The sequence below is a fragment of the Peromyscus maniculatus genome, chromosome 10, assembly GCF_049852395.1.
Source record: "Peromyscus maniculatus bairdii isolate BWxNUB_F1_BW_parent chromosome 10, HU_Pman_BW_mat_3.1, whole genome shotgun sequence".
Lineage (NCBI taxonomy): Eukaryota > Metazoa > Chordata > Mammalia > Rodentia > Cricetidae > Peromyscus > Peromyscus maniculatus.
The window spans coordinates 1506288-1520602 of record NC_134861.1 but is presented as its reverse complement, the minus strand read 5'-3'; the positions used below and the strand labels follow the sequence as shown (position 1 = coordinate 1520602).

At 46.5% G+C, this 14315-nt stretch overlaps 1 protein-coding gene across 3 annotated transcripts in view; it reads left to right on the top strand.

Annotated features, from left to right (window-relative positions):
* The window catches only part of Evc2 (EvC ciliary complex subunit 2), a 94937-nt gene that overhangs the window by 44058 nt on the left and 36564 nt on the right, over positions 1–14315 (top strand). For all 3 annotated transcript variants that reach the window (XM_006985610.4, XM_076545685.1, XM_042285909.2), the window contains 3 exons: positions 6578–6753; positions 9460–9619; positions 12929–13383. In XM_006985610.4, coding sequence (XP_006985672.2) covers positions 6578–6753; positions 9460–9619; positions 12929–13383 — 791 coding nt within the window. The remainder of the gene's footprint in view (positions 1–6577; positions 6754–9459; positions 9620–12928; positions 13384–14315) is intronic.

Here is a 14315-nt window from a genome sequence, read left to right as displayed (position 1 = left end):
CCATCTGCCAGATTTCATTTCTCTGAGTACCCTTTGGGTTACATCCTGCTGGTAATGGCGTCTGATTGTAGAAGGAACAAGTAGGACATTTCTTTACTATTTCTTTGGCTTGTTGCCAGGTTATGGAAAAATCCTTTTTTAAACCTTTACTATTAACGTGATGTTTTTTTTTTTTTATGAAATTCTGAGGCCTCCAGCACATTTCCTATCAATAATTTATCAATCTCATCATTGCCTTGTGCTAGAGGGCCTGGCAGACCAGTATGGGATCGAATGTGAGTTATATATAAAGGATGATTCCTTTTCCTGATTGTATCTTGTAATTGAATAAATAATGAAGTTAATTCTGAAGTATCAGGGATAAATTCTGCAGTCTCAATATGTAACACCACTCTTTCAGCATACTGAGAGTCAGTTACTATGTTGAGAGGTTCTGAAAAATCCATTAATACCAACAGAATAGCATACAATTCTGATTTTTGAACTGAATTATACGGACTTTGAACCACTTTACTTAAATTTTCTGATTTGTATCCTGCCTTTCCTTCTTTGTTGGCATCTGTATAAAATGTACGAACTCCAGATATGGGTTTTTGCCGTACAATTCGAGGCAAAATCCAATCAGCTCTCTTTATAAGATCAATTCTATTGCTTTTGGGATATTTGCTGTTAATTTCTCCCAAAAAATTACTGCAAGCTCTTTGCCAAGGTTCACTTTCTGTCCATAATTTTTCAATGTCCTCCTTAGTTAATGGTACGACAATTTCTGCTGGGTCTATGCCTGCTAATTGACGAAGTCTCAATTTTCCTTTGTAAATCAAGTCAGAGATTTTTTCCACATAAGTTTTTAATTTTTTATTTGGTTTATTTGGTAAAAATATCCATTCCAATATAATATCTTCCCTCTGCATTAATATTCCAGTAGGAGAACGCCTAGAAGGTAAAATAACCAAAATGCAATCCAGCTTTGGATCAATACGATCCACATCTCCTTCATGCACTTTCTTTTCTACCAAGGCTAATTCTTTCTCAGCTTCAGGTGATAATTTTCTTGGACTATTTAAGTCCTTGTCACCTTCTAAAGTTTTAAACAAATTAGTCAGTTCATCATTTTTTACCCCAACAATAGTTCGTAGATGAGAAATATCTCCAAATAATCTTTGAAAGTCATTAAGAGTCTGTAGTCTATCTCTCCGAATTTGCACCTTTTGGGGTCTAATTTTTTGTAGCTCTATTTTATATCCTAAATAATTAATAGAATCTCCTCTTTGTATCTTTTCAGGAGCAATTTGTAATCCCCAGCAAGGCAAAATTTTCTTTACTTCTTCAAATATTATTTCTAAAGTATCTGTATTTGAGTTAGCTAGTAAAATATCGTCCATATAATGATAAATTATAGATTTAGGAAATTTTTTACGTATCACTTCCAATGGCTGTTGTACAAAGTATTGGCACAGAGTTGGGCTATTCAACATTCCCTGTGGGAGGACCCTCCATTGAAATCTTTTAACCGGTTGAGAATTATTATAAGTAGGCACTGTAAAAGCAAATCTTTCTCTGTCTTTTTCTTGTAAGGGTATTGAAAAGAAACAGTCTTTTAAATCAATAACTATGAGAGGCCATCCTTTTGGTAACAGAGTAGGCAACGGCATCCCTGATTGTAGAGAGCCCATTGGCTGAATTACTTTGTTAATCGCTCTAAGGTCTGTTACCATTCTCCATTTGCCAGATTTCTTTTTAACAACGAAGACAGGAGAATTCCAGGGGCTACTTGATTTTTCAATATGCTGAGCATTTAACTGTTCTTCTACTAGCTCTTCTAAAGCCTGGAGTTTCTCTGTTGTTAAAGGCCATTGTTGGACCCATACAGGCTTGTCTGTTAACCATTTTAAAGGTAGAGCTATTGGTGTCTTTGGAAGATTATCAGTTACTGTGCCCTGTTCTTGTATAATATGGATGGCTGGTGACCACTCATTAGAATAATATCTTCTAATATTTCTCTCAGTAACATGTGTTAGGTTATGATTTGTTTCTGAGATTGGAGGGATGTTAATCTGAGTATCCCATTGTTGCAACAAGTCTCGACCCCACAGGTTCATAGTTATGTTAGCCACATATGGTTTTAATTTTCCTCTCTGTCCTTCTGGACCTATACATTCGAGCCATCTTGCACTCTGTTTCACCTGAGATAATGTCCCAATTCCTAACAGTTGAACGTTTACCTCCTGAAGAGGCCAAGTTGGATGCCAAAATTCTGGTGCAATTATGGTAACGTCCGCACCTGTGTCTACCAGACCAGACAACAAAACACCATTTATTTTTATCATTAATTTTGGTCTTTGTTCATTAATAGAAGTTTGCCAAAAAATTTTCTTTATGTTTTCTCCTGAATTTTCTATTCTCTCTGTTTCATCAACCTGACCAGCATGATTTATTCCAATAGGCATTTGGTTATTTAATCGCTCTCCAGAGCAGGCATTTCCTCTATAGCTGCAGGAAAGGTTTGAACTGGATTTGCACTGGGGGCCTGCGCGAGGCCCCTCTGGGAGTTTCCCAAAGACTGAGGCAAAGGATTACCCTGTCTGTCCTTTGTTGATCTACATTCGTTGGTCCAGTGTTTTCCCTTACCACACCTTCTGCATACTCCAGAAGGAAGGGGCATTCTGTTGCTCTTGTTCCTTGAATAAACATTGCTTCTAGGAATGACCTGTTTACAGTCCCTTTTAAAATGTCCTTGCTTTCCACACCCAAAACATCTAACATTCCTCAAACCTTTTGAAATTACTTCTCCTACCCACGTATCATCATGCTCATCAACCTCAACATTAATTGTTTCTCTAATCCAATCTTCCATAGGTGCAGATCTTGCCCTTAATGGCCTGATTATTCTTTTGCATGCTGCATTCGCATTCTCAAAGGCCAAAGATTCAATTATTGCCTTACCAGCTTCTGAATCCGAGACCATTCTCTTTACTGCTGAAGCCAGTCTTTGTAAAAAATCTGTAAAAGACTCTTTTGGGCCTTGCCTCACCTTTGTAAATGACTCAGATTTTTTTCCTGGTTCCTCAACTCTGTCCCATGCATTCAAGGCTGCCGTTCGACATAAAATTAGGGTTTGGACATCATATAAACATTGTGTTTGTGCTGAAGCATATTGACCTTCTCCCATAAGCTGATCCTGGCAAACTTGTATTCCTTTATCCCTCCATTGTTTTTCTATATTTTTAGCCTCCTCCTTAAACCAAGTCAGAAATTGAAGTCTCTGGCTGGGTTCCAGAACACCTTGTGCAAGGTCCCGCCAGTCCTATGGTATTATCCTATTATATGTTGACCAAGTGTTTAACATTTGCTTTACATATGGGGAATGCATGCCATAAGATACTATTGCCTCCTTAAACCTTTTTAAATCCAACATTTCAATTGGAGCCCAATTATTTTGTGTAGCCATCATTTGATCAGGCACCTGCTGTACAGTTACAGGATAAATTAAGGGTGACTGTGTGAAAACAGGCTTTCTTTCTACAACCTTATGATCCCAATTTGAAACAACTTCACTGTTAATTGGATAAATTAAGGGTGACTGTGTGAAAACAGGCTTTCTTTCTACAACCTTATGATCCCGACTTGAAACAACATCTTCTAAAGCTGTTATCCTGGCACTTAAATTGACTATCTTTTTAAATATTAAAATGTGGATTAGCATAGTGATAAGGTGCATAATTCCACCAATACTAATATTATATAGTTGTTCCATTGTCAGACTGCCTAATATTTCGAACAAAAACCAATTTTCTTCCAATGTACACATAAAGCCCATTTTTTTTTAAATGTGGAAAAAATTGTCTTTTAAATAGTTTCCTTTATGACTTACCAAATCTGCGTAGAACAGTAGAAATCCGAGGGGATATTCAAAACAGCCACCTAGTGTCCCAGGTGTAAATCCAAAGAGAAAGAGAGAGAGAGAGAGAGAGAGAGAGAGAGAGAGAGAGAGAGAGAGAAAGAAAGAAAGAGAAAGAGAACAAGAAAGCGTAGCTGGCTAAAGTTTAAATGCAGCCACGTTTTCCCTCTTGTGCCGAGTCAAGGCTTGGGTCTGGCTTCCTTAAACTTTGACCACTTGCGTTGGCTTTACAGGCAGGGCCCTGTTCGGCAGGGCAGGTCTGAGTTGTTTGTAGCACCAGCTTTAAGCAAGTTGCTCACAGACCTAGGCCCGGGCCAGAAGCTGCCGCTCGAACTAGGAAGCCGGCAGCTCGGACTAGGTAGCCGGCAGCTCGGACTAGGAAGCCGGCCGCCCAGTCTGCCGCCCTTGCGGGAAAGCGGACCCGCCGCCAAGCCAAGCGGTTTTCAATGGATTCTTGTCACGTTGGGCGCCAGATATAGATGTAACCAACCGTTTTATTAAATAAGAAACACAGAAATAATGCAAAAGAGAAAGCCGAGAGGTCAGAGCTCAGAGCCAAAATCTCACCCTTCCGCCTGCGGTGTCCCAGCTTCCCGAATGAGGGCTCCTTTTCCTGTCTGTTAGTCTATTTAAAGAGACAGAACAAGCCACAGCTATCTCACCTCACCAGTTCCTCAGCTGGTCCTGTTTCCTCAGACTGGAAGCTTCTGTGTCCTCATCCCAATAGCTCTCAGCTGAACTGTGTTGCTCCAAAGCCTGAAAGCTTAACCAGCCAAATGCTTCTAGTTTCTGGTCCTCACGCCTTATATATCTTTTTGCTTTCTACCACCACTCCCTGGGATTAAAGGCTGGCTTTCTGGGATTAAAGGCGTGTGCCACCACCGCCACACTTTTGCTATGGCTCTAATAGTTCTGACCCCTGGACAACTTTATTTATTAACATACAATCAAAATCACATTTCAGTATAATTAGATTACCACCACACACACATGCACTCAGATACACACAGTAGTATAAACACCAGTAGATATTAGATAATGCGTCTACACATGCATATGTGGAGCAATTTATGTATATCTAGAATCCAGGGTCTAAGTCTAGATGGACCCCTAAACATGAGTGTAAAGATTGTTCATGTAGACTTCCTAGTTGGTAGTGAAAGTAGTTTGCTGAGCGTGTCAGTATTGCGGGCGATTTGCCCACTTTGAAATGATGGAGAAGAACAGGAGCAGCCGGAGGCCATAGGACTCAGCCTTCACCTAATCCTTAGCAACGGCAGCTGAGGGTGGCCAGCCAAGTCTAGCTTCAGATTTGGGGTTCTGGCGGATGCTGAGTGTGGGGGTCTGATGTGGGGCAGAAGGGGAGAAGTCATCACTCTAAGCCTGTTAGGAAGGGAGACTTCCAGAGAGAACACACCGTCTCTCCACATGGAACTGGGCTCTCCCCACTAACATGCTATGGTTGTAGCTCTTCATGTAGATGTCTGGACCCCACAACAGCACAGATCTTGAGTTTACTTCCCTCCCATGATGCATGGCACTGATGCCTAGTACCAGACATATGGAAAGACCATGTGTCATTGTAAACAAACAACAGAAAAAGAGGTGTCCCCCTCCCCACCCACTGGCTTTAGTACTGTGTGCACACTGCACTGTTCATGTGTTGGAGCTGGCTGTGAACGTCCTGATGGCCCGTGGATCTGGCTTTATGGCAACCCATGGAGTGTTACTGCCACAGTCCTAGCTCGAGAGCTCTGGGTCCCAGAAGGCCCAGGGCAAAGCCAGCTCTGCTTCGCGCTCCTGACAGCTTCGATCCTCATGTGCTGGAACACAGACAGGCCACCATCCGTGTGGAAGGGGACTGTCCAGGCATCACAGGTCTCTGTGTAGCCAGTGTCTCCACAGAGAGAAGCAGCACTGGCTGACGGGATGGCCACTGGTGCAGCTGCTCTGAATGGACTGCTGTTGTCACTTGGATACCGGACGACAGCTGGGTTTGGAGGACAGCCCCCTCCCCCCAGAATCATGAAATCTGGAACCCAGACCCAGATGGCTGATCTCAGAACTCTGCCTAGATACTTCCAACTGCATGGATTTCCTTATCTGAGCTCAGCCATTTCCAGCAGCGTGGTTGAGATGCCATGTGAACTTGGTTTCCTTATCTGTAAATTGGGAATAATAATTCTCTCCTCCAATTAAAGTGGGGGAGGCTCAGAGCACGCTTGCCCAGAGATAACCAGCCCAGAGGACCCAGAGACAGCAATTGTGACTGTGACTCCCCACAGCTGCCCTTTGCACCTGCCCTGCCTGTCCCATCTCCTCAGCCACCATGGGGCTGGATAAGTGGCTGATTCACCCCAGAACATCAACACGTGTCCCCAGCTGGGATGTGCATGGCGGGTGCAGGGTGACCGATGGCATAGGTAACACGTGGCCTGTTTGGTGGTACAGGCACATTGCTGAGGGGGGACATGCCTTACATCTGGTCACCAGGGCACTTCTCAGAGCCTTCTTATTCACACCCCCCTTCCTCATAGCCTTTGTTACAGCAAGGAGGTTCAAGGCATTCATCACAGTACCAGTATGTGGATCGTCTTCCAAAAGGAAAAGTCATATTTTAAATGTCCACAAAGACTTCCCAGTGTTCTAATGAGGCATGCACCCCGTTCTGTAAAACAGGAGAGTATAGAAGAGCTGATGGACTTCTTCCAGGCCACCAAGCGATACCATCTCAGCAAGAGGTTTGGCCACAGGGAGTACCTGGTCCAGAGCCTGCAGGCCATGGAGACCCGCGTGCAAGGGCTGCTGAGTACGGCCGCCGCTCAGCTGACAAGCCTCATCCACAAACACGAGAGGTAAGAATGTATAGCCTCATGAGGTTTCGGGGGACAGAGAAGCTGCCCCAGCCTTCCTATCCAAAAACCGCTCCCTCCTGTCCACTCAGCTATGCCCGAATGCTGTTGCCTGGTTCATCAAGGAGATTCTTTTGTTGTAAAATTCTCTCACAGTAGACGTTTTAAAAGCATACATGATAGTCAAGGCAATTGTACGATGACCAGACCTCACCCCATGTCCCTACCACTCAGCCTCTGCTAGCTCTGACTCATGGCTTTATGTCCTGTCTGGGACTGTTTGGAGGAGCAAATTCTGAGCCACATTTTCTGGATAAATCCGATTTTGTGGTGGGACAGCCCACTTCTCCTCAGGCTTGAGCACCTGTAAGATTTGGCATTGGCCCTCGCCCCTGAGTGGAATAGACGTGGAGGCCTGGCTTGGGGCAGGACCAGCATTGGCTATCGCCACTGAGTGGAATAGCCATGGAGGCCTGGTGTGGGCTCACATGGTTTTCCTTGGCAGTACTGGGGACCACTGTGAGTGAGTGGTCGGTGTCAGGCAGGGCTCTCAGAAGCTCCCCTCACTGCCTCTGTCACAGTCCCTGCCCAGCCATGCTGTGAGACAGCTTCCTCGTAAACAGTGAGATGGGCTGTCTAGGTCTGAAACAACAGAGGCGTGTCTGTGAGCTTGGCCCTGCTCGTGACCGTGCATGGTTTTGTGAATTGGTTCTACATCTCAGGTCATATTATGGGGACTTTGCAGCTTCCTGCTGTGGTTAATAAAGATTCAGTAAGATGCAGATTATGTAGGCACTGCCCGTCTTAAGATGGTAATGGATTCATCACTGCAGTCTGCTCGGCATTCCTAATTAATTTTCACTGGCATGAAAGGAGGGCTCCTCACCTTTCCCTGAAGAAACAGCAGCTACCTGGCTGCCCTGAGCGGTTTCCAGTGAAGGCCATCTTACCTCTTATTTTGAAGAGTGGGCACAGATTTACATTTCCCTCCCTCCCTATCTCCCTCCCTCCCCTGATTTCTCTCTGTGTGTGCTTACCCATGTGTATACATGTGGAGGCTGGGGGTTGACACTGAGTGTTTTACTCTCTGGCTTTCCACTTTACTAATTAAGACAGAATTTCTTCACTGAGTCTGGAGCTCAGAGATTGGCTATCCTGGGTGGCCAGCAAGCTCCTGGGATCTGCCTGTCCCTACCTGCCTCACCATTACCACTACTACCCCAGCCCTTCTCCTGCCTGGGGTCACAGATGCATGCTACGCATGCCCAGCTTTTCACATCCCTGCTGAGATCTGAACTTAAGTCTTGAGTTTGCACAGCAACCTCTTTAGCTGAGTAACCAGACTGGCATCCCTAATGCACCTTCCTACCCCATTCCACCGGGATTGTCTGGTCTGTGCCTTGCTGGGGGCACACCCTTCCTGGGGGCAAGGGATGCAGACAGGCGGAGGAAAGTGATAGCAGGAAAAGCACACACTGGACAAGGCTCTACAACAAAGAGAAACAGCAGGACAGACGTTAGGAGAGCTAGTATAGGGACTGGCTCACGTGGTCCCAGAGGCAGGGAAGTCCCTCCATCTGTCCAAATGGTTGTTGTAAGCCAGTGAATCCCAGCCTGAGGGCAGAGATGGTGTGGCTGACACACAGTAAACTGTGAGGCTCAAAGAGGGGGCGTCTATCTTCCATACTGTAAGTTTGCTCTACTTGGAACTTCACAAGTTGGGAGTTGTCTTCACATTTTGGAGTTGTCTCCTTTTTTGTTGCTGCCACAGAATGCCACAGGCAGGATGCAATGCCAGTTAACTTGGTGCATAGTCTGTCTGGAGCCTGGAAAGGCTAAGACGGCATCTGCTGAGGGCCTCCTGATGTATCAGACTGTGCATAAGGCACTGACTGCACTGTGTCAGTGCTTACAAGAGAAGGGGCAAGGGCATGAGACTCCCCTTTCACACTTAGCCCACTCCTTGGCCATAGCACTGATCATCTCCTGAAATTAAAATTCAACGGTGTATATAAAGTAATGGGTTTCATATAGAATTTTCATAAGTGCATGCCATTATACTTTGTTCCTACATACACGAGCACACATGCATGCACGCACGCACGCACGCACGCATGCACGCACACACCTTGCCTGTCCCTTTTCTTCCCCTCTTGCTGGCCTCTTTCTTTCTCACACATCACCCCCTTTTCTGATGTAGCTCACTGGTCAAGACTTAGGCGTTTTGGAAGAACATTCAGACCATTGCATGAGTCTCTTATTCATATGCTGGTATCATCTGAATGTCACCCAGATGTCCCTAGAAGTCTCCACAGCCTCTCTTTGGCTTTCCCTCCTCTTGACCCGGGATTCTTGGTCTCCCCGCTTCTTGGGAAGCACTCTTCCTACCCGGTGGTCTTGGCAGACATCTTTTTCTCCCCAAACCTCTGCCTATTTCTGACCCATCTGACCTGGGCTGAGCTTTCTCCTTCCATCTCCGTCTACGCTGACCTCACTCTGCTGGTCTGACACTTGTGTCTCAGTGGCAACTTCTCCTCCTGGAGGTTTTCCAGCTTGAGAACGGCCTGATAAGAATTACACACTCAGCCTCGCAGCAGTCCAGCCTACAGATGGAAGGAGCCCACATGCGGTAAGACTTGTGCGCACTACTCCAACAGCAAGAAGCAGTGCGCACAAGTCCACATTCCTGACTCCATCTTCTCCTTGTAGGGCTGGCTACTTGGATGAAGATCAGATGGAAATGCTGTTGGAGCGTGCACAGACAGAAACCTTTTCTATAAAGCAGAAGCTGGACAATGACTTAAAGCAAGAAAAGAAAAGGCTCCACCAAAAATTAATAACTAGGAGAAGGCGAGAACTTCTGCAGAAGGTATGTAAAGGAGTGCGCTCTTTATTTCTGCCAAACCCTTCCCACGGGGTCACAGACATAAGCACAGAATGATCAGAGCTCATGGTATGATGTGCCCTCTGTGGTTGATTAGTAGTGACTTCTTAGAATGCTATGTGGAGGGGGATTCTATGCAATCTTAGTACACTAGAGGTTGTGGTGGACTAATAATGTCTGCATTGGAAGGAAATCGAGGATGATGATAGGTACTGACCTTTATGTTTAAGCATTGCTGTGTGTTAGATAAGACAGTGTCTTTAATCCTTATGAGGTGCAAAAGTGACAGTCACTCTTTCACTGGGGAAGGCTTTCCAGAGCATAGATGGGACCTGAGGACAAATAGGTACTTGAGGCAGGCAGGAGGGACCAGTGCAAAGTTGTAGGCAGTGGGGCAGCACTGTGTTCCAAGTGTAAGTGCTGAGACCAGAGTTCACACTACTGCATTTAGCAAGCTTAGAGTGCAGAATGGGGCTGAGCTTTGTGAGAAGTTAGAACAAATCTGGAAGCCATATGGGACCACAGAGACCCCAGGGTGACATGAGGTAACTGTTGGCCCACCTGGGTGAAGAGAAGAGAAGGGACAGAGAGCCAGGGGGCTTTCAGCTAAATTACTAGAAAGTGTTATTTTATTTTATTCTTTGATAATCTCATACATGAATTCTATGCATTTTGATTCTCTCCACCCCTTAGATCTCTTCCCTAATATTCCCCTCTCAACTTCATGTCCTCTTCTTCTATTTTCGTCTTTTAAAATGTGTGTTTGATCGTTTTGCTTGCATGTATGAGTGTGCACCATATGCATGTATGTATGTGTGCACCATATGCATGCATGTGTGTATGTATGTATGCACCATATACTTACCTACCTGCTGTCCAGAGGCCAGAAAAGGGTATCAGAACCCCTGGAACTGGAATTATAGATGGTTGTGAGCCACCATATTGGTGCTGGGAATTGAACCCAGGTCCTCTGGAAGAGCAGGCAATGCTCTTAACCACTGAGCCATCTCTCTGGCCCCCTTCTTTCTATATATATTTTAGTATATAACCTACTGAGTCAAGTTGGTGTTGCCCATATTCATGTGCGAGTAGGCTGATGACTGGAGCATTGACAACACACCAAGGATTGTATCTCTGAATAAAACTGACTTTCTCCTGCAGTTGCCAACTCATACAGCTCCTCAGCCTGGAGTGGGGCATTGTGAGCCCTTCCCTTATCATGCTAGAATGCTCACTGGTTAGATTTAGTGCAGGTCTTGTGCATATCGCCACAGTTGTTGAGAGCTCATCCTTGTCATGTCTGGGAATACTCTCATGACAGAGCTCCAAGTCCTCCAGCTTTTGCAGTCTCTCTGTCCTTCTTCCTCAATGTCCCCAGAGCCTTGGGGGAGGAGGTGTGATGTAGATGTCCCATTTGAGGATGAGCATGACCCAGTCTCTTGTTCTCTTTGAGCAGTTATGAGTCTCTGTGTTAACCACCACCTGCTGCATGTAGAAGCTTTTCTGGCCAAGATTGCGAGCAGCAGTGATCAAGAGCTTTTTATTATCAAGTCGTGTCCAACAGAAAGCCATGCTTGTGACTCTGATCACTAAAGAACGTCTCATCACTAACTACCCCTTCCAGTTCTGAGGACTAAAGTGGGCAAAGCAGGGGAGCCCAGAGCCATATCTCCTAGACACTCTGGCCCCATCCAAGGTTAATTCTGGAAGGAGGGCTGGACTCCAGTCCTCACTACGGATTTTGGTAGTGCCCTGCAAGCATTATTTCTAGCAGTTACTTTTGATAAATATTGTGACTCAGAAGTAGCAATAGCTCCATGAAGGCTATATGTCGTATCCTCAATGCCAAGGACACGGTCTGACACATGCAGTCAATAAATAATTGGCTCAAAAAATATTGAAGGATTGAATGAATGGTTGCGCTGGTCACAGCATGAACAGATGGAAGAGCAGTGCCTTGTGTTCTTAAATAGAATGGGGAGTGTGGACCCGCGGTTATAGGTCCACGTGATGGGCATGTTCATGCAGGGCAGGTCTTTCCTACTGCAGATCCTTACCACCAGGCATTTGTCACCCAGCAGGTCCTTTCTCCAGGATTTGCTTCGGGTCTTCTTTAAGAGGATCCACTGACTTCCTCATTACCTTGTGTCTCACAGGTATCAGTATTGGCTTCTGTGCTCAGATATCATGCTTTCTACTGACCGAATGCCGGGCACACAGTAGGGCTAACAGCAAGTGATCACTGCTGCAGACTCTACCATAGGCATTTCCCCAAGGGCTGAGCACATATTGAGCAACTCCCGAGGGTCCCCACTGTCGTGTAGGTGCTGTTACTACTCCCATTTGACAGATGGAGAAGTAGAGGCAGAGAGAGAGCCAGACATGTGGGTGGGAGAGTCACCCTTGGTGGGCTACCTCTTGGGCTTTAACTAGTCAATAAATAGCTGCTTGTCAAACATATTATTATTATTATTATTATTAAGAAATTTTCTATTCATTTTACATACCAACCACAGATCTCCCTCTCCTTTTTACTCCCACCCCCCAGCCTTTCCCCCAATCGACCCCCCCCCATTCCCACCTCCTCCAAGGCAAAGTCTCCCCTGGGGAGTCAGCAGAGCCTGACAGAGGCAGGTCCAAGCCCCTCCTCCCTGCTCCAAAGCTGTGCAAGGTGTCCCACCATAGGCACTTGGCTCCAAAAAGCCGGCTCATGCACCAGCGACGGATCCCGATCCCACTGCCTGGGGGCCCCCTAAACAGTTCAAGCTAAAATAACTGTCTCACCTATCCAGAGGGCCTAGTCCAGTACCATGGGGGCTCCTCAGCTATTGGTCCACAGTTCATGTGTTTCCACTAGGCAAACATAAATTTTTAACCTGTGTGTGTGTGTGTGTGTGTGAGTGTGTGTGTGTGTGTGTGTGTGTGTGTGTGTGTGTGTAGGAGAAGGGTTGCTGAGGTCTGAATCAAGGGTCTCACACAGGTTAGGGAAGCTCTCAGCCACTGGGCTACATCCCCAGCCCTCTTAACTTTCACTCTTTACTTGATACAGGATTCACTATGTTGCCCAGGCTGGTCTTGAGTTTACAATACTCCTGCTTTGGTCTTCCAGGCCATTGAGGTGACAGGTTTATGCCTGGGGTTTGGTTGTACCAAGGACAGTTTTCTAAATGTGAGATTGTTGGGCACAAGGCTGTACATACCTTTGGTGTCACCTTGAGTTTCTACAGAAAGCACTGTCCCTCTTCAGCCTTGGGCCCTGCCTCATCCCATTGCCCTCTCTCACATTCCCGCCAGCACAAGGAGCAGCAGAAGGAGCAAGTGTCCCTTGGCGAGGCCTCCAGCACTGCAGAGGATGCCGTCCAGTACCTCTACCAGTGGAGGAGTGTGATGGCTGAGCACACCGCTGCCCTGGAGGAGCTGCAGGAGCGTCTGGACCAGGCTGCCCTGGATGACCTCCGGGTCCTGACGGTGTCACTGTCTGAGAAAGCCACAGAGGAGCTGAGGCGCCTGCAGAGCACAGCCATGACGCAGGAGCTGCTGAAACGTAGTGCACCCTGGCTCTTCCTGCAGCAGATCCTAGAGGAGCACAGCAGGGAGTCTGCGGTCCGCACTGCGCAGCTGGAGGCAGAGGAGAGAGAACATGGCCAGGAGCTGGTGCAGGGCGTGAGGCAGCGGCTGCAGCAGGATGCACCAGAGGCCTGCACTGAGGAGCAGGCAGAGCTGAGGCATTGGGAGCACTTGGTGTTCACGTGAGTGGGCGTTCTCAGCATCCTTCCCCACCACGCTGGGAAGGGAGTGGTCCATGCAAGGAGGGAGAGGCAGGGTGGCTGAGCGTGTGATGCCATCCCCGGACAAATAAGATCTACAGTGTTTATAGTCACACACACTGGGCCTACAAGTCACCCAGGATTACATATGACCTGCAGGGCCATCATGGGATGAGGCGTTGTAGGCCAGGAAGGTGGGTAGCCCAGCTTCTGTGGGGGACATAGACTTATGTGGATCATCCAGTGTGTCAGGGAGTGAAGTATGTATGCCTGATCTTTCCATGGGAAGTATGGTATGAGTCAGGTGTGGTAGTCAGGCCTGGAATTCTAGCACTTGGGAAGTAGAGGCCAGGATATCAGCCAGTTTGAGGCCAGCTTGGGCTACGTGATGCCATGTCTCAAAATAAAATAAGTTCTGGGGAGATGGCTCAGTTGGCTAAGTGCCTGCTGAACATGCATGAGGACCTGAGTCGGGATCCCCAGAACCCAGTAAAAGGGCTGACTGCAGAGCCTGTAATCCCAGCACTGGAGAGGCAGAGGCAGGAGGACACCTACAGTCTCACCAAATTGGCAGACTCCAGGCTTGGTAAGAGACTCTCAAAAAAAAAAAAAATAAGGTAGAGAACAATTGAGGAAGATGCCTAACACTGGCCTCTGGTCTCCACATTCATGTTCACACACATGTACATGTACCTGTACATGTGTACATGCACACATAAACGTGTATCTGTACATATACTCACAAAAAAAAAATAAAAAAGCAATGCTACCTTGCCAAGTCTGGTGGCACACTCCTATAACCCTGGCATTCAGAGGCAGAAAGAGATTATGAGCTTGAGGCTAGCCTGGGCTACATGGTGAGACCCTACCTTACAAGACAAAAGCAAAAGAGATGCGCTGTCTGGTTCAGGAGC